This window comes from Dreissena polymorpha, chromosome 2, assembly GCF_020536995.1.
Source record: "Dreissena polymorpha isolate Duluth1 chromosome 2, UMN_Dpol_1.0, whole genome shotgun sequence".
Taxonomy (NCBI): Eukaryota; Metazoa; Mollusca; class Bivalvia; order Myida; family Dreissenidae; genus Dreissena; species Dreissena polymorpha.
The window spans coordinates 152,210,894-152,234,179 of record NC_068356.1 but is presented as its reverse complement, the minus strand read 5'-3'; the positions used below and the strand labels follow the sequence as shown (position 1 = coordinate 152,234,179).

The window sequence follows — 23,286 nt, the reverse complement described above, 5'->3', positions numbered from 1 at the left end:
ACAAATGACATTCTAGCGAAATTTAATATTTGCGGAGACAACTCTGGCAGAGTTCCTATAATTCAAATGACCTGGTTTTGCTTTATGTAACTTCCACACATAGATGTGTTCTTAAAAACATATTTTTAATAAAGAATATCATTTATTAAAAACAAGAACACTAAACAAACCATAGCAATTTAAACCTGTATTGGTGAGGATCTGAATTACTAGTTTTATATTAAGTTATCCAAGCAGTAGATGAATCAACATGTATATAAATGGACACTTAGACGTAGATTGTGCAGCAGTATGTGCTCACTCGGGTTAAGCACTAGAAACACTGCCTAATACACTTTGAGGTTAATCAAACAATGTATCCAGTCAAAAAGATGGCTCACAATACTGGATATTTTTGCTCTCTTTTAATTGGGTGTGATCAAAATATGTGTGAAGTATGTGCATCTTAAGATAAGCTTCGTTAACAAGATAATGTATAGTATACATGCATAATATATACATAAGCATTTGTATATTGTTTACTCTTAAATTGTAAAATGTAGTCAGTAAGTATATTACCGTTGGTATGTCCGCCAAGATTCTCAGAGGATGAAAATTGAACGCTGGACTACTGGTGATCGTTGGTGAGACATTTCCTATAACAAAACTTCTCATAATGCTATGACTTGTCTAAGATTGCGGGTGCATATTTAACTACTTATATGTTTAAAGTAGCATATTGCATAACGCATTTTTATGTCATGCAATCATCATTTATCGCAAATGTAGTCAGTTTGACACTTACCGTTTGCATGTCCAACTGGAACCTCTCCAAGGTAATAACTGAACGCTGAAAGATCAGTGACCTTCGCTGATACGTTGCCTATGACATAACTTCTCATATAAACATGAGTTGTTTAACATCGTTCTTGTATAATTTGTTAGATAATAATAATCTACATATATCCTAAAAGGGACGATGGTCAATACACATAATGTTCAGTTTATAAGTGAATGAATTTTTATTTCGATCATGTCTGTGACCTAAAGGTGACAATACAAAGACATAAAGTTACCGTTTTATTGCGGTTTTCTAAGGAATTATTTTAAGTTTTTTGCCAAATAGATTATATTGTCCTGTATGAGTTGTATTGTTTATGCTAATTGTTAATACAAAACCAAAATATGGCAACACAGCTCAAAATTCAACTAAAATTTTAACTATCACCGTTAAATAAGTAGCTATACATAGAAAACCTTGAGTTTACCTTTAACAAACACATAAATGTGGCAACTATTCGTCAGTTAATTTTAATATTTTGTTTAAAAAATACGCTGATTACACCCAAAAAATGTGAAAGTATTCGTTGCGGGATTTTTACCTGGATGGAAACAGGCAAACAGAAATTAAATTCATAATTGGATTAAAAATTACCATTAACAAGCATTAAAGAGGCCTTTTCACAGAATTTAGCATGTTTTGAAGTTTGTCATTAAATGCTTTAAATTGATAAATGTAATCATTGGATCTAAAACGCTCCTGTAAAAAAAATAAAGAATAAAAAAAATCAAAAAAGGAAAAAAAAGTAGCCGGCATCAGGGAGTAAAAACCAATTAGACAGCTCGGCCATCCTGCCAAGCATGCATAAGAGACGTATTTTATACCTTATATAAGCAATCTTCGTAGTTTCACACAATTAAACGACAACAACAGAACTCTCCAAATTATTCAATCGTTTCGCGTTGCAACGCTTTATAATTTTCAGGTTTTTAAATCGTCCAAAGATGCATATAATAGCTATATTAGACCATGGTAAATGTTCAGTATTACTGTTTCCTTACAAATATCATAACTAAAACGAAAATTTGCGAATCTGAAACAACTTTTTTCAATTTTGTAAATATACCAAAACATGAAAAGATCCATTTAACGATGAATTTATTCTAACAGCAAATGCAAGAAATCAAAACGGATGCACAGAAGTAGAATTCCTATGCACGTTGTTCACAGAATCATGATAATTATAATACATAACGCATGTTCATCATTGGACTCACCATAACTCGTCAGTACGACTTATATCGTATGACGACCTGAACAACTGTTATTTCTCATGTGTTTGTTTTGTGTTTACGAGTTAACTGGGTTTCACATAATAGCCTGTATGGCAAGAGGCGGGGCATTCATAGCAGCCGTTGTTGTACTTTGGACATTTGCAGTATGGGTTAAAGTTGTTACATAAACGTCTTACGGGACTGGAATCTATAGGAAACAAATATAATAATGATATCAAATAAGAAATGTACACACCTGTAGAATGAAATTGTGCACACAAGGATTTGTATTCTGGTTAAGTTTGATAACATGCCTAGTTAGTTTATTGTTGTTTTTTTCTGTGTTTTTTTTAAATAATAATAATTAAAACCTCCTATTTTGTATTCCAATGTGTCCATATAAGTTGGCTAAACATGCCATTCTATCGTTTGCAAAAAAAACATGATATTTCATAAACCGACATGAGCATTGAGTTAATATTTAAATGCAATTTAGGATTAAAAATATATCCTCGTACGCACCAAAAACAACTCACATAATACTATCGAAAAACTTACTACCACCACCAAAATCGCAGCGATACCATGAATTCGGTTATTCATTTTGGTGACAAACATCGTTTCCGTCACGTCAAATCACAAAACTCCTAAAGAAATGAGTTTCCAGCAATCAGACACGAATTTAATTAATCAATAAACTCCCCTTTTGCACACACTGGTTTTGCTAAAAAAGTTACTTTTTAGATGTTCCGGTAAAAAGGCTTAAACAGATGTATCCTCTACATGTATGTACATGTAGTACTAAATGCCTATTGTTGCTAAATGGAATATTCCCATTTAGTGTGACAAAAACCGACATGAAGATAACGACGACATTTTGCCCTTTCAGTGCCTTTCTTAAAGGTTGTTTGACGTTTCAGCATATGTTAAGTCTTGTTTATTTTAAATTTTTATTTAAATTACTCCACATATTTATTTGTATACTTTTATTAAATTTTACAACAATAATGCATTTTGAATTTATAATAACAAAAGTGAATCCTATGCGATTTAAAGGCATGACCTGACGTGCGGCACTTTAAGACATTTTATATGACTAGACGGCAACATACAAACCATTCCGGTAATATTTTTTAGATATTATCGGATTATTTTCAAAATATTTTAGATTCAGTATTATCATTTTTTATCTGTTTGAATAAAAAAACAGTGAGCAGATTGAAAAATATGCCAAAGTTTGCACATGAACGTTACCGTAAAATTATAAATATTCTTATTGCCAGTACAAATATACATTTAATTTTACACGATTGTCTTGATAGTAGCATTGATAGTGTTAATGGAGAAATGTCGTTTTCATAACGAAAAATAGTAACACGATTGGAATCATCAAGCAAAATGGCAAAAACATTTTGATACAAAAAACGATGATTTTCTTTTCCGTAAACCGGAACATCATTCGGTTATTTATAACGAAATATTCAAAATAAAATATTATATGCTATGGGTTTTGTGCATGGGTTATAATCATTAGTTTTGATTTCACAAGCAATTATCAGCTTGGCATTTCTCAGTAATGGTTATTATCTTGATTAAATTAAATGTCACAAAGGGAAGGACTTTTTTAACTTACACAAATATCGAAACCAGTCAAATAAGATATCCAATTGGCACCATATACCAGTGACGTGTGTTATTGAACACATATATGTACATTGTGTCATGTAGTTTATGGCTAGTAGTATTTGGTTGTTTAAATGTGTCTAATCAGTGGGTATATCTCTAGTTGATTTTGGCAGACACCGTATGGTATCATATAAGAAAATCTCCAATATTTAAACAACTTTACATCATAGACATTTAACAGTGTCAGCAGCATCTTGTCCATCACGGCCCCACATCATATCTACCGGTACATCTGCAAGCCCTAGTTTTGATTTCATCAGTTAATTATCACCCCCTGAAATCCGATATGATGTGAAAAGTTGGACGTGCTTGGAAAAGTTTCCGATAAATTTTGCTGAATCTCAGTAGGGTAAGTAAATCCATTTCTATAATTGTTTAATTATATTACCGGGTCAAATCATTTTTTCATCAATATGTTGAATGTAAAGTCGAAACGATTTTTTTTTAAGAAACCCTGGCGGATATGTTACTGTGGGACATTGGTTGATATCATTTTCGGTGCAAAAAGTTTTTCACTGGCATACCTTTAAAGAAGTGTTTAAATAAAGTGCTAAATAGGGGATAAATCCCTGCATCGTCGACTTCGAATAGCCATATTTCAATAAATCCTGAATAATAATATACATGATTATACATCAGTTGCATACTGTAAAAGTAAATATTTCCGCGTGTCGAAAAGTTAGCGATTTCAAAATAACAGGCATTAAGCGTGCGGAAATGTTAGCGAATCGCTCGTATCAAAAGGACATACAAATATTTCCAAGTTGTAAAAATTGCAATTTATATTGCCAAAATATCTAAGGTAACTTTAATCAGAATGACAATACATTACCGTGCTTCAGTGATTTAAGGGAAAAAACTATTTATCATGCCTTTTCTCCGATAACAATAATCCTATTGTAATCAAGCGATAAAGTGTGAAAACATTTTTTTTGTTCTACCGGAGCTACTGTATTAGTCGATATGATACCTAAACAATTGTTTGTTACAAGTGTGTTACATAAAATTAAATCAGTTTATTTGTTCAGTCATTTATTTTCAGATGTAACCAAACAGCTTTGGCAACCTTTGATGTCTTTGTATGCTTTGTACGCTCAGTATATTTGTGAAGTTGTGTGTCTTCGAGTAATTACGTAGCAAAGCAGTATGTTAATAGTTAATCAAACATGAAAATAAACACTTTGTTTATAAAACGTGTTTATATATATTTCTCCCAATTTGTTTAATCGTAATTATGTATAATCGATAACAAAGTAGTGTTTATCTTAAACCAGTGTCAAGATTAAATTTCTTACACGATGGTATACAGTAATTATCTTCACCCGATGTCACCATAAATTTCTACCTCAATGGCGGCGCAATTTTGGCTGGCAGAAAATTTAGCGAATTTATTACGTTCGCGAAATTCGCAAATATTTCCACTTCGCTAACTTTACTACTTATACAGTATACCAAAAGATATTTTAATTCAAAATGCCTTAAAACAATTTTTGAAATGGATTTACTTACCCTACCGAAATTCAGCAAAATTTATCGGAAACTTATCAAAGCACGTCCAACTTTTCACATCATATCGAGTTTCCGGGGATGATTATAGTGGAAGTTGTATTTTAAGTTTCAGTAAACCATTCAGAACTGTTGCAAGTATCCGTTCTGTGTTGATAATTTATGAGCGTACACAGAAGTCTTATTCAATTCAATCTTATTGTACAATTAAAATCAAAGCAATAAACATTAAATTATGTTTTGTACCGAGATGTGTATTAAATCAAAATACTATTATTGGGAGATTGGAGGACAACCGATTGCCGGACAACGACTACACGGTGAAATCCTGTAAGACTAAACAATAAATCTTGCATGCTAATTTCTTAGCTAAATTTACTATTTTGTATATCCGGATTTCGTTGTTCGACATCCAATCGACCTAAAAATCACACAAAATATTATATCATTGCAAAAGCATTTACTCACTGAATATTTAACATTTAATTTTGACTAGACTGTCTTGTTTTCCCGGTTTGGACTTGTGGCCATTGTTCCCGAACTCATCGTGTTGATCACAACTTTGATTCAACAGGTCGCCGAGCAAATTGTGCCTTTTAGGACAACCTACCAGCAAACAGTTAAAGCCACAAAGGCTAACTATAAAGTAATATGCCCAACTGAGGCTTACGTAAAATTATATGCATAACTGAGGCTCACTTCAAATTTATAACTGTCACAAAAATTTAAATCAACTAAATTTCAGTTAATGCCACAAATACTAACTTGAAAATAATATGCCCAACTGAGGCTAACTTCAAATATAAACTTATCACAAAAGGCTAACTTCAAATATACGGCAACTGAATTTTTATTATTCAAATTAGACCAAAATTAGCTAAATTGCAGAATGATAGTTTAATCCGTGGCTGACCCTGGGAAGCAGGCATCAATGCCAAATTAAACTATTAGAATATCAACTTAAGTATAAAAAAGTAATGTTGTGAGGTCGCTGTCCGCCATAGAGCGCAGCGAGTCTGCAAACTCGATGCGGTCACCGCCAAAATATTTTATAACACCAATACCAATTACGGAACACGAGGTGACGATGACAACCACAATAACAATCTTTTTAATCGATAAAATCGATCTCAAATAAATGTAATCCAATTAAATACATAACCTACAGCACTCCTTAAGTCATTATTCTCAAACTCCCAACTTATTAAACAATGATGTTGTACAAATTAAATTATTTTTGCCAAAATTGTTAAAGACAATTTTTTACGAACCTTTTAATTTTCGCCTGTTCCAAAAAGAGGAAGTGGAAAGGCGGTGTAAACCCAACATCATCCCGATCAAATTATCCTTACTATTTTACATAAGGCGGTGTTAAACTAACTCCGATTAAAATATCGCTAATTTTTTACAGAGCAAAACATAACAGGACAGACCGCACCCCAATAACGATCGGTTATCGATTAACGATAACCGCTATTATTTATTTACAAGTCCGTATTTTCAACACGATGGTCGTGTTGAGCATCCATGAGAGATTCCTCGCTGTCCGAGTTGGATCTGACTTTAAGTCACACAATTCCGGCTCATACATGTACGGTTCACCGGAAAACCTTTCATAATCAATATAATCTTCCATTTTTCATAAAAATACTATACTGATTTGATTTAGCATTTACCTTTTTATTCTGAGTATATGCAAGTGAATATTTTACATATTCGGATATTCGTAGCAAGGCGATATTACTAACATTGTCTTACGTTCTCCGCAAATTTGATACACACTTAGATATGTAAATGCCCACACCACCTCTCGATAAGCATAGTATTGGAATCTTATATAGGAATCCCGATATCAACCCGGTATACTTATGCTTGCTGAGTAACTCAATTATATGAGGCATGTTCACATTACATTGACGTAAGCACTTAATTAGTTTTCGATCATGGCCCCCAGGCTGTACTAATGCTACACGTTCGTCCAAAAATATGAACGGCAAATTTACACAGGTATACACAACGTGTTGCATCGTGATACCTGAATAACAAGTTATACATCATTTGTAAACTAAGGCAATCGGGTCCGATATAGTGTTATCCTAAAAGCATAGAAGCGATGATATTTAGACCTGCACAGCGTTCATACACAAAATAATGCGATTTTGCAAACAGGTGTTGAAGTATGTGAGACTGATGGATGTATCATAATCAAATCATAGTGAAACAAACACTATGTTTACATGGTACCTAAAACAGACCAAAATTTGAATAACCTTTAAATTAAAAATGCGTTTGTTTATAAAAGGCAGAATAATTTTTCATTTGGGAAATACCATCAAAATAAAAGGAATTCACACTTTTTTCCTATTTCTTTATGTCATCAAATACATTAATTCTTATATACAACAATATAATATTTGGAATCGCGGAACATTATCATTACGTGAACTCGTTTCTGGATTGGTATGTCAGTGCAACATGTGAACACCTTCTAACAACACTGCTAAACCAGTAAACATTTGAATACCAGAGCATAAAACATTTATATTAAACATCCATTAAGCAATTAGCACATCCTACATCATCCAATAAGGGCGTGTGTACCCAATCCTGTGTCACAGACACACATGTCACAGCCATGAATATCCTTCTTGTAATTTGGAGGACTGCCACAATCCAACTGGCAATGAAGGATAGGGCATTTTGCTAAAGGAATAAATAAACAAGTTAATAACTGGCAATAATTACATGCTTGAGAAAAACATAAATATGTAAATTACTAGCAATTAAAATTGACCATCTTACTTATGAAATAATATTTTTATATTATAGTTTCTTAATAATCCATTGTCAGTAATACAGAGACATATGAAGTAAATCACGAATGCCAAGCGCGAGATATTTAATAAAACGCATCTACATGCACACGTTCTCTTGACCGTTCGTTATTTGACAACAATTTATGGTATTAAACATACTAATTTTATTATAATATTTCCGTTAAGTTCTAAGCAAGACCTTAGTAAAGCTATTCATTTGAACTGTTTTCGTCTATACTTCTATATTTCATCAATCTTTTTACCTAATCTGTCCAAAGCAATATCACGTATTTTTTATTAATATGCAGTAAGAGAATGACGTCATACTTGTTGACAAAAATCAAATATACAATATGACGTCATAGTAAGCGATATTATACTGAGAGCAAAATACTACCTATCAGAACTACACTAAATGTTGATAACGTTCACGTTTTGTGTAGATAGAATAACATTATCAAAATAGAATTTGTTTTCTGTACAATGCGTTGACCAGAAACGTTACATTTTTATCGATTTGATTTTTTTTTATTCAATATAAAACATACAATGTATACATGTATATGATCATCAAACAAAATGATACAATGTAGCAGCAATAATGTTCAGGCATGTTATACAAGATATGCTAGTATATATTCTGTTTTGACCTTGTGGTTTCCTTTAGATTCAAAAGAAAAAAAAGGTTACTATGTTGTTGTTTTTATGTTTGTGATAGGTGTTTTTTTAAAGAAAGAGAAAAGAAAAACAACAGAATAGTAATTAATAAGGATGAGTTGCATAAAGAGGGTAGAAAGCATACTGGACTTGTTATGAAAGTTAAATGTGTTTCCATTTGTGTTCAAATATATGAAGTGTGTCATTGTTTAGGGCTATTTCTTTTTCAATTTGAATCTTCAGTTTTAAATAATGGATAAAACAGTTCATTGTGGGTATTTGTTTTCTGTTTTTCATGTTGAATATAAAATATTTCATTAATATAATTATGTAATTCACGGCGTTATTAACCTCTTGTCTTTTGAAGGTATTTACCCCTAAACTTATGTCTAAGAGAGAGAGTTTTACATTTAGTTGTTGTTTTTCTAGAAAGGTTGTCAACTGATTCCATAGAGATTGAGTATGTTTACACTCCCAGAAAAAAAAACGTTCTATTGTTTCAATATGTTCAGTACACATATCACATAGATTTGTGTTGGATAGGTTGCACTTAAAAATATATTTATTTGTAGCTATGATTCTCTGTATGTATTTATATTGAAAATTTCTCAGCATGCTATCTATAGGTAATTTATATGACTGGACAAATATTTGTTACCAATTCAATTCTTTTTCTCCCAATAGGTGTTGCCATTTAGTTTGAGCTTTAGAGATTTTGGAGGGGTTTTTAATTTGAAGTGTGTAAAATATTTTGTTCGTTTTGTTTTGCTTTTTAGTTATGTTTTTTACGAATATTGTTTTAGTACAGGGTGTATTATTTGTATTGGTAACAGCTTTAATATGCATGGGTATACTTTTGATTAATGTGTAGTGCATCAGGAAATTACTTGTTGGTATTCCAAATATGTAGCATAAGTTATCAAAATAATAGAAGTCGTTTATTCTGTAGTCGTAAAATTGATCTACATATTTTATGTTTCGTTCGAACCAATTTTTATAGAAAAAAGTTGTATTGTTAGTAGTTATATCTCTATTGTTCCATAGAATGATTTTACTGTTTATTTTGGTTTCTAAATTATGAGTAACTTTACACTATGCCGATAAAACATTCGATAGAAATATTTTTTGGTTGAAATTTCATCTAAGATATTATTTTCAATATTACATTCAAAAAGTAAGGAGTCACCATATGTTTTATCGATTTGATGATGCGCTGTTTAACATCTGCATTTCACTGTTATATTTCCGGTATTTTTCATAACTACTTTTAAACTTTAAGTACCGTAATTACTTCAAAATAATCCACATTTGATTTTCATCTTCGTTTAAAGCTAACAAGCTGCGATGATTGGTAGAATAAATAATTACCTTGGCATGTTAATCGTTAACATGTACAAAAATACTATAATTACAGAATGTAGTTTGATATTATGAGTTATGCTTGAAAAAACCTTCCGTCGGTTTCACAATCAGCAAAAACAACGTTTAACTTTTTACAGAAGTTTGAAGACTATAGTTTTCGTTGTTCGTGCATAAGTCGTTTGATTTATTTTTAACTTTGAATACATATGATTATACGACGGGAAATACAGGACTCAAAACTACTTGTAGAAAGCATCACACATAGAGAGCAGAGAAACACATACTATATTGTGGGTACATTTTTGTCCATATGCTTCCTTAAACCTCGAATGACGCATACCTGAACACTCGTTGGTACACAGATCAGACGCGCAACAGCTCGATGTACAGTTTGTGCCTAAAACATGCAAAATACATTAAACTTAATGTAAATTATGAATTTAAACATTTCGTTCAGTGTAAAATGTTATTTAAAATCATTAATCTATGCAATAGTGTTTTCGGAAAACAAACTTCTAACTAGTTTAATTGTTACTTGAAAACAGAGACTGTTGACCGCACCTTAAAAGTATGACCTCATTTGTAAATTGTAATTTATGGATGTGTTATCTTCTTATACATATACACGTATAGTTCGGCAAAAAGGATTCATGATTGAACAGCGTTTTTGTCCAAATCTAAAACTTGCTTGATATTTTCACATTTAAATTTAATAATTTAACAAATTGGCATTGTATGCAATGTCTTTATGAATTGTTTGATGCTCGATACTTTCAGTTTAAAATATAACATTGAAAAGAAATCTATACAAATAAAAAACACTGTCTGAAACTAATTCTAAACGATAACGCAGATACGTGAAATATTCAAATGATTATAACTGGGGCCATCTCAATGCAAAACATTGCTTAAACGCTTATATCACACTCAGCCAAGAATTTGAAAGTATCAAACTTACCTGCATTGTTCATCAGCATTTGGCAGGTCTACAACAATTATCAAATTATATGTATTATCACCTGATAATTCAATGTTGTACAGCGTATAATTCTCGAATATTTTAATTAAAAATAATGTATCAATAGAACTAAAACAGTTACAAGGTATGTAATGCAGCAACTAAGCGTATATGTAAATAATAAAACGACCTCTTATGTTATATTGCTAGTGATGTTCTTACAACAGTCAATATAAAGCCGCAAATCCATTACATCATCAATTTAAACATAGTGAAACTCCATTTTCATCGACAGGACATCATTGTTATCATCACTGAACGGTTTTTTAGTTCTTGCAAGTGATAAATTGAAATACATTTAAGCACGAGAAACGTGACCATAACAAACAAGCATTAACAAAACTGGGAAAACAGCCGTAGAAGTTTAAATACAAGAAATAGCATTAGGGTTGGAAGACCTGTTTAAGGGCGCCTAAACCACAAACTTGACCCTTTTGTATTAATAAAAACCTTTAAATTTAATTACAAGATAAACTCATAACATCAAAATGCAAAATGCAAATCAATAAAATGGAACATTTTTTATTTAATTACAATTTAACTACTTAATAGTCGTATGATAACCAGACAAAGTTGTCCGATGTTGTTTTAAGATACTCAATTACCCTTGCATCCTCACAGGATGTTCTCCAGAGAACGATGTCACTGATGGTTATTTGTTCCAGCTTACACATCTGGAACATCACTGATATTACCTGACTTGTTATATCTACATACATCTAACATAATGACATATTATGATAAAATATCTTATACGCTTTCTAATTGTTTGTAAAGTAAAATACAAAAACAATCATTAATGTATGGGATGGTTCAAGATACAAAAGTAAATATGTGTTTTTGCAGGTCAATGTTTAATTATATTGGAAATCATTCATTGGCGACAGCAGTCAACTAGTCCGAGATATCTAGGTGGTTAATAGATGGATTGGTATATGTATACTTTTATTCTAATTTTCTCAATTCCAATTTAAAACGTTTTCGTCTAGGAGAAGTCCAGTGTTCTAGTGGTAACACACGTTAAACCCTAACCGACTAGCTCGTCGTTCGCATGACACGATTCAATAAGGTGCAGTTAACTATATTATTAACACGAGTCTAAATTGGATCATTAGGCGTATTCTATTTACTGTACCCAAGCTAACCCATCTCTTTTGGTGACGATGGTCATATGTGAAATTCCAGGTGATTTCTATAAATCAATCTGCTACACATACTTCCAATCTAAATATCCGTTCGTACATTACTGCTCACATGTTCCAGTTAGAGATAATGCTACTCTAAGTATAAACAGCCTTACCTGATCTCTTCCACAGAGGTTGAATGCGTCACAGTCATCCGCCCTACTTTGTTGAGGGCAGCTGAAACACATCGGTCCTCTCGTAACAAGTCGAAGGTCCGCGTATGCTAGGATTTAATTGTTTGTAACAAAATACATATGATATTTTTGGCTCGAGCAGGGGGATAATACTTAATTGACTTATAATGTACACAATTTCACTCGTTACCAAATATCATCCGTATATACTTTATATCAACAGACACATAGAAAAACATTATTTTATCCAATATCAGTGTGACTCAACTTTTTGTTAATTGTGTTCTGATATTTATTATAATCAATTGATCACATGCCTTTATCAAAAGACTAGCAGATTATAGCAATACTTATTTCGTATAATGTCTCGTGTATTTCTAACATTTCCTTTTATGCATTTTCTCAATCACAGTACTCAAAAATACATTCTAATTTTCAGATTGTCATCTGTTATGCTATCCATCGTATCGAAATTATAATTATCTTGATACATTTTTGGGGGAAAGAGGGATATTTTTGATAACTCGAACTCAACAACAACACTTACGAGTAACTCCACATCCACCAGTGTTACATAGGCTTCCATTGCAACATTGCGAACACACTAGTGAGGTTCTTGAGTCATCCAGAACGTTGTCAACAGACAAAGCTGATGTACTGCGCATGTCGTGCATTAAAAGGCCAGAACGAGTGTGTCTATTAGCGGTGCTGGATGAAAGTTCCCGCTTGCCTGATATACTGCATAGCTGAAAATGTTTCTTCCAATAATCAACATCGCTTAATAATAACAATTATTGGGTCATTTGTAGGAACATATTCAGAATCCCTTATAATAAATTATACTGACAGAATATTGATTGACGTTACTCAGAGTTTATGGAATGCGGTATGTCTTAAAGTGAACAGGTGCACTTAAAAACAGTGCTAAGGTACAATTTGTTCCACTTAAACTGCCTCGGCTAGCATTAATATTTAAAATTAAAACCTAGTAACACTTTAACATGACACGTACGTTTCTGTCTCGACATCCTAGTCTGCAACGGATTCCTCCCATGGGGTTGACAAACGAGTCAACAAAACAGATCTGGAGATAATTAACTATTTAAATCTATATTAAGCAGCATAATTAGTTAATATATAAAGTATCGATGGACATCTATAATATATAAATAGTGCAATTAGATTATTAAACAGACTGCGATAAAAGTATTTGAAGTGCGTGCATAAACGTAAAACTCGTTTCCTTAACACTATACTGGTTTTCATATTAAGAGTTTAACCTTCATATTTATTGTATATATAGTTTTACTTCTTCGCCTCCGCACATAATCACGTTGCTGCATGTATGCGGATGAACTGTCTCGTCACATTGCAGGCAAATTTGTCCTAAATGATAAAGAGTCAAAACGACACACTATAGATTTCGACGAGAAAAACTCTTCTATTGACATTTTTCAAATCCCTTTATACAAATCACGCGGAAAATATCTTGATGTTAATTGCTATGAATATATTGTGATCATCACTGATGACTATACTATTAACCTGTAGTGGACGTTGCTATTGGCAACATCGTCGTTTTATTTCTTGCTACGGTTGTAGACGGTGTCGTTGGTGGTGGTGGTGAACTTGCATGCCTAATTGTTGATGTGGCTGTAGGCATAGTTGTTACAACTGAAATGTATATAAACTGTGATATTATATGCACACTCTTATACTCCATGTCTTTATTGTATTTATCTAGGTAAGGTATAAAAGTACATTGCTTACCGTAATATTGAGACAAACTGAAAATTCGTACTGTTAAGTGCCTATGAAAACATGGTATCTATATCCCTTCCTAGGTAGGTTAAAATAGACAAGCTAGGCACACGAATAAGTAGAACACCATTATTTACAAGCACCACACCCTTAATTAACTACAAAACAAAACCATTTAGTCAGTGTGATTAGTAAACAATGATGTGAGGTACGCCATGGAATATGTACCACCAATTTCGAAAAGTTCACCTTAAAATAAGAAAGAATAGTACAACATTTTGTAAGTTCGATAATAATGAAATTAGTACAACAAGTAAACATTTAAGTTTGTACGAGTTGGTTATAATTAATTCCGCACGAGAAGCCTACTAATTGATTGCAATCAGAACGGTTAGTACAGGAAGTGATGTATTAAATAAGTACAAGGCAAGATCCATTAAGTAAGTTAGATTAATGCTCTATTAAGAAGGTTCGAGTAGTATAACATTACGTGCGTACACTCTACTTTAAACGATGTATATCGTGTAAGAACGTCATGGTTTAAAGGGATCCATTTAATAAGAAGTTCCTCAATTGTTTGCGTTGGTATGTGCATTTAATAGAATAAAATTATAAGTAATTTGCCAATTAATTGTTGATAGAAAAGATACTTTATACATTTATCAAAGAGTATCGATGTATTTCAGGATGTGGGGAGTGGTATCTCAGTACGATTTGGTCGAACTCCTGCGAGTACACCAGTGTGTTCCCAGAAATTGGAGGCTGTGCCGAGAGCGACGTTGATACCAGCAGCTACGCCGATATATGTCAGGATCGTGACTGACCAAGGGCGAATGAAAATATTGACGGCAAGGATGACAACGATAGTGCCATACCCACAAACAGCGCTTGAGTACATGGACGAAGTGAGTGTGACCCTGAAGATGTGTGACCAATGTAAGATGTCGATTAGTTATTAAAGGGATGTCATTATCGACAAGGACTTATTTTACATGTATTAAAATTAAAATTATTTGTTTTGTTTTGTTATTAGCTACGAAGAGTTACTTTGTACACAATGCTTCATATTGCATTAAAGCTCATTTGTCAACGAAAATACCACACCGATGGTCCGAATTATCGCTTAAAAATAAACAAAGTGATGTTATGTATCTTTTCCAAAGTTTTGACCAAACAAAACTCTGCTTGGACAATTACTGTGTATCTATTCCTAACTGAATGCAATATGCGCGATATGCTTTTACAGGACAGAATAAGCTTTAGAATAGCATTTAAAATAAGAATCAATGTCAACGGACATAACAAACATAAAACATGTAGTTGGTGAATTCGAAAATAAAATACAGTATGACGAGACGTCAAAATTAAATAACTAGAGATTGCCACTACGGGCCGACGAAAGCCACTGCTGATTAAAAACGATCGCCAATCGGTGAGCGTTATCCCCACTCCCGCCCACTCCCCCTTGTATATAACGGTGCACACTGCATTGTAGACTATCTGATTCGCTCCCACGACGCGAACAGGATTTCACCCCTGTCAAATAGAGCATAATCAAGTAACGTCGCACGTAATATGATATGAACAATCAGTCAAATCTGCCATTGCAGTTTTGAGAATTTGAATGTTGCAGATGAATCGAACAATATTTTTTCTCAAAATATGTTTTCGCGAATTAAGCAATATGTACTTGATTGATTTTTTGCGAAACGTACACCTTCAAATAAACACATTTAACAGTTGTCCACTTTATTCAGTCGTGGTGTTTTATTGTACACTTTACATTTTCCATTAATTGCTGCTGAAACTGAATTATATGTGGTATTTCTGATTAAATTTAATTAGTTCAGAACTTTAAAGTTAATCAAAATAATGTTTGGGTTGGTCATATATAATTTGGTATATCTATTTGAAAATAGCATGATGATCTTGATAAATTTAAAAGTTTTGTTCATAAATGAACATTTTGTGTATTATTATCATTAAGTTAATATAGAATTTTATCATTATAATTATTACATATTCATAAAATTGATTTAAATCTTAAATTATTATGTATTTTAGAGACAAATTTAAATTATGTTCTCATTATTTGTAATGACTGTCCACATTTGCTTAATTCAAAATAGCATTATTAATCGGAGTTTTAGAATCAAGTTTAAACTCATTTATTTTAGTTCGATTGCATTTAAAGTACTTGCGTCGTACTTGTATTTGAAATTCACTTGAGTATGTTAACTGGGCCTAGGACAAGTCTTGCATTGCAAGATTGCATTTAAAGTACTTGCTTCGTACTTGTATTTGAAATTCTCTTGAGTCTGTTTACTGGGCCTAGGACAAGCCTTTGAGTGTCTCTGTGAGGGTTCAAAAGAACGCTCCCACAGTGGGGATCGAACCCTTGACCTCTCGGGGACCGTTTCAATAAACATCGTAGTACACATTTACGATACGATACATTTTTCAATGATGCATAAGTCCATATCATATGTTTATAAATTTTCATTACTTTATTAATTTTCATTGGCATCTCTTACATACTATTGATGAGCATTGCGAGTTAGTTCGTCTACTTATTCCGATAACAAAATTCTCTCGTAAGTTAAAATTGTCGTACGATCATTTATGAAACGGTCCCCAGGTCATTAGGTGGACACCATGCCCATTACACATCAGTGCATTTGAATATTTTAGTATTGCAGCAATATAATGTTGCTACGGAATTGTGGTAAATGATTCATGTGCAGTACTCAATAAGTCTAAATACCCGTACATGCATGAGTGATTACTACCTATCATTGATAATTATTTGCAAGGTCCGTTTTTACATATATACTGGATTATAAGCATCAACATGACATCTTATTTCCCTAATGATACTTTATGTGGCTCATTCTCAGGACAAACCCAGTCAGAAAACTACTGTGTAAAAAGACCACTGCATTTTGACTGAATTCTGGCTGAACAAGCAAATGTTATTATTCAATATAAAGGGGATTTACAGTTACAATTTATATCAATTATGACATTGGCCAACAAAGAAAATATTATGAAATGATTCATGAATATTCATTCGATTTGTTTAGCACAAAAATCACTTTTTCCTGACTTTTTTATGTATAGTAATTACCTATTTTATCATTCTGACTGCATTTATAAACTGAAATATTGTTTCATTTTTTTGTGTACTTAAAAAATGAAATTAAACATCTAGTTTTGACGTAAAATCAGTGTTTATATGCAAGTATCGATTTCACTTAAAAATTAAAACAGCATATTATACGTTATTGAAAAGATTATTCCAAGATTGATGTCTTATTTTAACTTTGCATAGTGTAGTTAATTGAAAATTATATTGAACTTTATGGGAAGCGATTTTGTTTAAGTAATGAATGTTGTATTATACAAAATGCATTATTTCTACCACAAGTAGACCACATAAGGCCTACTGCTACCAAATAGGCACTGGTATGCATTTGACTCTGTGTTTGATGCTAATAAATAACTTTCATTATTACTACGCTTTATTATTTTTTCTGAGTTTTTCGACTTTTTTTTTAAAGATTGCATTAAGCATTTCAAAATATAATCAAAACAGACTAAACAGCACTTAAAAACACCTATTCCCTGGGAAAGTGTCTTTGTGATAATACACTTGAAGAGTATTAGTGCTGGAAAATGTAGGGGAAAAAACACACATTTTTCGTGTCTTCTGTGTAGAAAAAAAGATCTGCCAATTATTTTTGTTGTATCTACATTACCTGTAAACTTCATTTGAAAGATCGAGAGATGAATAGCAGCATGCTACACCATGCTCCTTGTTATATGACTTGATGGTTATTAGACCAAGGAAAAATGTTCAGATTTTACAAATGCGTCTTACCTGGGATACCAGAGGAAGAGTTTTCTCTTACTTGTATTTAATTTAATTCACGATCTGAATTGCTCTTTGGCAAATCTTCCTTGGTCACAGTATTAAACTGATTTTTTTTTATTTTGTAGTAAGTATATTTTCATTATTTATCACTATCATACAACATCTCTCTTCGAAAGTTTAACATGATTGCTTGGTGAATTCCAAAACAAGATCAGTGAATACTAACATAAAGTGACAAAATATGCGCTAGTAAAAATAGCAGTAAGAAATCATAATATTATGTGCCGTAAATCTGAGATAATATGGTGATGTATTGGAATTTCTCATAAATAATGTGACCCATAGTTTTATCATTTTATAATTCGTTTAACGCATGTTGGATTAATATTTAAGATTGCACAACCTTGACTGTTTTCGGGTTAATCCATGTCATTCAATTTTGTTTTATAATCATAAAGGTAAATTTTTCATAGTCCATCTTCATCATGCCATTATCGTTTGTGCAGTAACATTAGACATGTTACATTCAATGCGCGTGCAATGCGAGTATGCCAGCAGTACACGAGTATACGTTGTTAAATTTAACAAATGCTTTGTGAGGCGTTTATTTTGATAATTGATTTCTCCAAAATAAGCCACAATGATTATTTAGAAGTTATATTAACCCTCAAATATAATAAATTTCACAGCAGTCTTCTTCAATTCAGACATGCATATATATTTTTAAAACGACACATGCCATACGACAAAGAAGTTTTTTTAACTAAAAGGCATACATTCGATTTAATTTTTTATTTATTTTTTTTATTAATAATTCCAATTATAATTCCACATTTTTGCGTCAGGAAAGAACTGAAAACAACATATATTTTTTAATGATTGTATATTTTATTAATAAGTTCAATTATATTTCAACTAGTTTTTTGAATATAGAAAGAACTTACATGTTAAAACATAAGACAAAATAAACAAAATGCAATCACAATAAGTGAGGTTATATAAACAAAATAAATGCAGTATCATGATCACAAAATCCACTTTATTGAGAACGTGTCGTGGCTGACATTATGCGAACGCATAAGGTTCTCCGATTATGCCGAGGAAACCTTCGTCAGCTCTAACACCTTGATCGTATTGATCACACAGCTCGTCGAGCTGCTTGTCAAGGTTGACGAATGTACGGCGTCGGTTCCTGCCGGTTCCTTCCCTTTCAAGCTGGGCCTGCATTGGGAGGTACTCGGCCTCGCGCCGCAGGAGAGGGATCAAGACGTATAACGCACACTTGTGGTCGGCTGCCCTTAAGCTCAACCAACGGTGCCACCCTAAAAAACAGACATCATCAATGCAATGTTATTCACGTATTTAAAATAAGAAACAACATGGAAATAATTACTTACAAAAAAGCAAAAACACGTTCGTTCATTAGAGTATTAATGCACCACATGCCTTCTGTGTTATTGTTCGCCGGTATAGTTTGCCGATACACATACCACTCTTCCGGCGCCCAAACAGTGCTATCCAACCAGGTTGTTTGGATGTATTCAAACACGGCTCCCGTATCCATAGACGTCGCTCGTTCAGCTAATCTATATTAATAAAACAAATGTTAGAGAATGAAATGTTTATTTACTGCCCTGTATATCATTATAATTGTATACTTAAAATATCGTCATAAACCAGCAATGAAAAGGGAAGATGTACATAACATAATTGATTTGTGATATCCCTGCAACGTGTGTTTGCAAATATCATCATAAAATAACAATGAAACTGGAAGATGCACATATCATAATTCATTTGTGAATTGACAATTATCAAGAACCTAATATTTTTTCAAAACAATTATCAACTTAATTGAATCAGCAATCGGTGTCAAAACAATGGTTCTAATTGACAGCTTACACTTGTTTGCTACGACCCCGTCTTTCAATATCGATATTGATTATCACCCGCACGTATGCCAGGTTGTATTACCTTAATCAGGTTGTAAAATACATGTGTCGTGTGTCACCGGATTAACAAAATGTAATAAGACCATTAGATTAATGCACGTTTGCATTCTTTGTCTCAGTTCTCATTTTAAGGGCATTTTTACAATATTTCGCGAGAGTAGTTAGAATTGTATTGTTGGTATTTGTTGCCAAAAGTATAAATGTATGCATACTAGGTCGGTTATAATAGAGAAATATACTCTGAAATAAAGAGGGGCGAGGGAAAAATCTGTGTTAATTGGACATAAATAAAAACTCGATTATATTGGACAATTAATTGACTGGCGAAAATCTTAGACATTGTATTCAATATAGTTTGCATAAAAACTTACATGTATTGCATGTGTGATGCTGCCATCTGTCACAAACATCACATATGATGCTATGCTGCAACGAGCGAACGGCCTTCTTACAAAACAAACATGCGTCCTCCTCCATCACGAATTCATAATCACAAGCACTTACACTAGCACTTTTTGTTATAATCTATTTACGATTAACACAAATAACATCCAATATCACACCATATTTCACAGCACAAGCAAAGAACTAGTAGCCTAAGTTTAACATAGACAGCAAAATTATTTATGATACCAATGACCACTATATTTGCACTTTTATACGTTTGTACAATAATTGTGTTTAGAACTGTTAAATTACCGACAACAAACAACAATTGAATATATCAAACAAATACTCATGATTTACACCTGTAATCAAACGCAATATTTAACAACCAAACCGACAATCGATTCAAATGAAAGCCGGTGGAATTAAAAAATTACAAACATTGGTAACAGTTTGTAAAACGATTGGTTTACTGATATATCGCATAGTTGTAAATCAATGGAAACGCAATCAAGTCCACTGAAACTATTCACAAGGTTAAGATCGTAATGGCTATTGAAAATTTAAAGAAGTGGAATACAAAAAACGTTCGTCCTTACTATGACATGGGCAGATATAGCAGAAAGTGTGTAAATCCAGTTGTAGTGCACATTGACACAATGTGAAATCAAAGGAACCGCAAAACGCAGAAACTGAAAAAAGAAATATAATTAATCAAAACAAACCACAATTTCACCACCTGGTAACAACTTGACTGAGTTGTGGATAGTAGTTTATTGGTAACACCATACATGAAATCATGCACATATAACATCTGTACCGCTGAACGAATAAGCAGCGATTCTGAAACTTCACTTCTATTTAAGAAAATTTAGACATCACCCAGCCCCGAGTACTATCAGGCTGACACAAACAAAGCAATAGTAGCTATACGTTTGTGAAACATTGTGTTAAACCCTTAAATGCCAATCGTCGCGTTATATTTGATAATCGTGAATATTCGTTAGTAATTATGAGAGCTGTAGCTGAGGATCCAACTGAAATCGTACGTAAACTGCACAGCAAGCGTAGCAATCCGTACCGCACCGTCTGATTAGGCTTTAGCTGCAGCGGTGTTGTAAGGACAGAGGTTACCGCACATTTGGAAGAATCGACATCAATGTAATATATTGTATAACTTACACAAGTACAGTTCTTAAAGAAAAAAAACCTAAAGCCAGCATTTAAAGTATAACTTGTGTCGCCACTTTTGTGTGTTTGTTGTTGTTTTTTTGTTTATATTTTAAGCTGTCTTTACATTTGTATTGAATTAGATCAAAACTAATCAAACCTTAAATTTAATCCTACAAAAGTGGATATATTTAAAAGTACCTCTGGAAATGGCGGTCTTTCTTGTTTGCTTTTGTTGTGTGTTGTGACGTTGTGCGGTGCTCAATGCGAGTAGAAGTTTAAAATACCCTTACAGTCACGCAGACGTTAACTAAATAACTATAACTGCAATTAGACTAATCTGACTACAAAGTAAGTTATTAAGTATGTTTAGAACGTTATATACCCCCAAAGACAATACAAACTTAGATTCAAGTATTTCTTTTCAGAGTTTGACAATCACTATTTGTATGATTGAATATTTAAAAAGAAACATTAATATGATTTTTGTATTTGTTGTTTTAAGATACCTTGTATCTATGTTTCTATAATTGATTGAGCAAAACATTGACTAAACAATTCAATACTCACCCGATGAAACATAATAACATAAAACAAAGGAAGCAACACATGTCGTTAATGTCAACATTATGTCTTATAAATATCCAAAATCTAAATGACCAGATGAAACAAGCATGCAGAATAACGTTTATACGATAAGTTTTGAAATTGCACCTGCGGTTCAAACTGCTTATCGTGACGGAAACCATATCTCGTTTCACAACGGCGTATAAATTAAGAGTGGTTGTAACTAGTCTAAATGCAGTTAAAATGCTTCGGAACGAATGTATTCTACACTCAATTCAAGGGACGCCTCGTTCTATTTCAAGCATTCATATTTTATCTGCGTATTTCATCTACGCAAATGTAAGTGCTAATGATGCTTATAAAGCCAAAGTAAGCATCGATATCCGCAAATGACTACCTCGGTATTTCATAAATAGGTGAATGCTTGAATGGAATCAACATCAATGAATGAAAACATATGAACATCGTATAAGAAGCGCACGCAAACGATGTTTGGGTTTGAAGAGAATATGGGATATGATGAAGATGAGAAGGAAATACGTTTAAAATTGGTAACGTTTGCTAATATCATATGTTCCTCTGAAAATTCCGCTTTAAAATGTGGCGAAGATGAATAATATGCGGGCTTTAAACATTGAGAACTTTAGAAATGAATACTTTGACGTTTATATATTATTTAGATGACTACGCGATACATTACTATTTGCTCATTGTCTTAAACATTTGGATGCAGTAGTAAACAACGCTAGGTGTTTTTCAAACAGAGCCAAATATGGATATGTAGTGACCTTATACATGAAAGGAGACTTTAATACATGTATAACTTTATACAATTTTGGTATAATTTGAAGCGTTAAAGTGCCCAATAATATCATACAAGGTATGTTCTGATATGGCAATATACATAATTAAATTTGGGACGAAATATAATATAATTAGCATCGATACAAAATAATAAACGATTTACGAATTCAGACAAATATACATATTACTACCAAATACATTTTGAGGTCTACTGAAACATCTTATACTAATACGTCTTAAACTCGAATGCTATTAGAATACGAAATCTCGGTAAATAGGTCATGATTTTGAAAAATGCTCTGAAAATCTTAAACAATTAAGGATACTTGGATTGCATTGTTTTGATAATGTACTCGGTATTTCAGCGACTTGAA

At 32.6% G+C, this 23,286-nt stretch overlaps 1 protein-coding gene and 1 long non-coding RNA gene across 2 annotated transcripts; both read right to left on the bottom strand.

Moving 5' to 3' along the window:
* Positions 1-10,440: 10,440 nt before the first annotated feature.
* LOC127869496 (uncharacterized) lies at positions 10,441-12,486 on the bottom strand. Its single transcript, XR_008044597.1, has 4 exons — positions 12,380-12,486; positions 11,685-11,753; positions 11,020-11,047; positions 10,441-10,458 (listed from the first exon to the last, which is right to left on the bottom strand). It is a non-coding gene; the product is annotated as an uncharacterized LOC127869496 (long non-coding RNA).
* Positions 12,487-12,927: 441 nt separating this feature from the next.
* On the bottom strand, positions 12,928-22,203 carry LOC127870203 (uncharacterized). The gene is made up of 5 exons (XM_052412859.1): positions 22,112-22,203; positions 13,943-14,071; positions 13,707-13,783; positions 13,410-13,481; positions 12,928-13,143 (listed from the first exon to the last, which is right to left on the bottom strand). The coding sequence occupies exons 1-5, from the start codon at positions 22,167-22,169 to the stop codon at positions 12,928-12,930; spliced, it is 552 nt and encodes a 183-aa protein (XP_052268819.1). The 5' UTR covers positions 22,170-22,203.
* Positions 22,204-23,286: the final 1,083 nt, after the last annotated feature.

What these genes read in the sequence shown, in the direction of transcription:
- LOC127870203 (XM_052412859.1), bottom strand. Translation starts at nt 22,169, where the DNA reads ATGTTGACATTAACGACATGTGTTGCTTCCTTTGTTTTATGTTATTAT. An exon ending in ATGTTATTATGTTTCATCGG is followed by an intron (nt 14,072 to 22,111) that starts GTGAGTATTGAA and finishes TATACATTTCAG; the next exon opens with TTGTAACAACTATGCCTACA. An exon ending in TAGGATGTCGAGACAGAAAC is followed by an intron (nt 13,144 to 13,409) that starts GTACGTGTCATG and finishes AAACATTTTCAG; the next exon opens with CTATGCAGTATATCAGGCAA.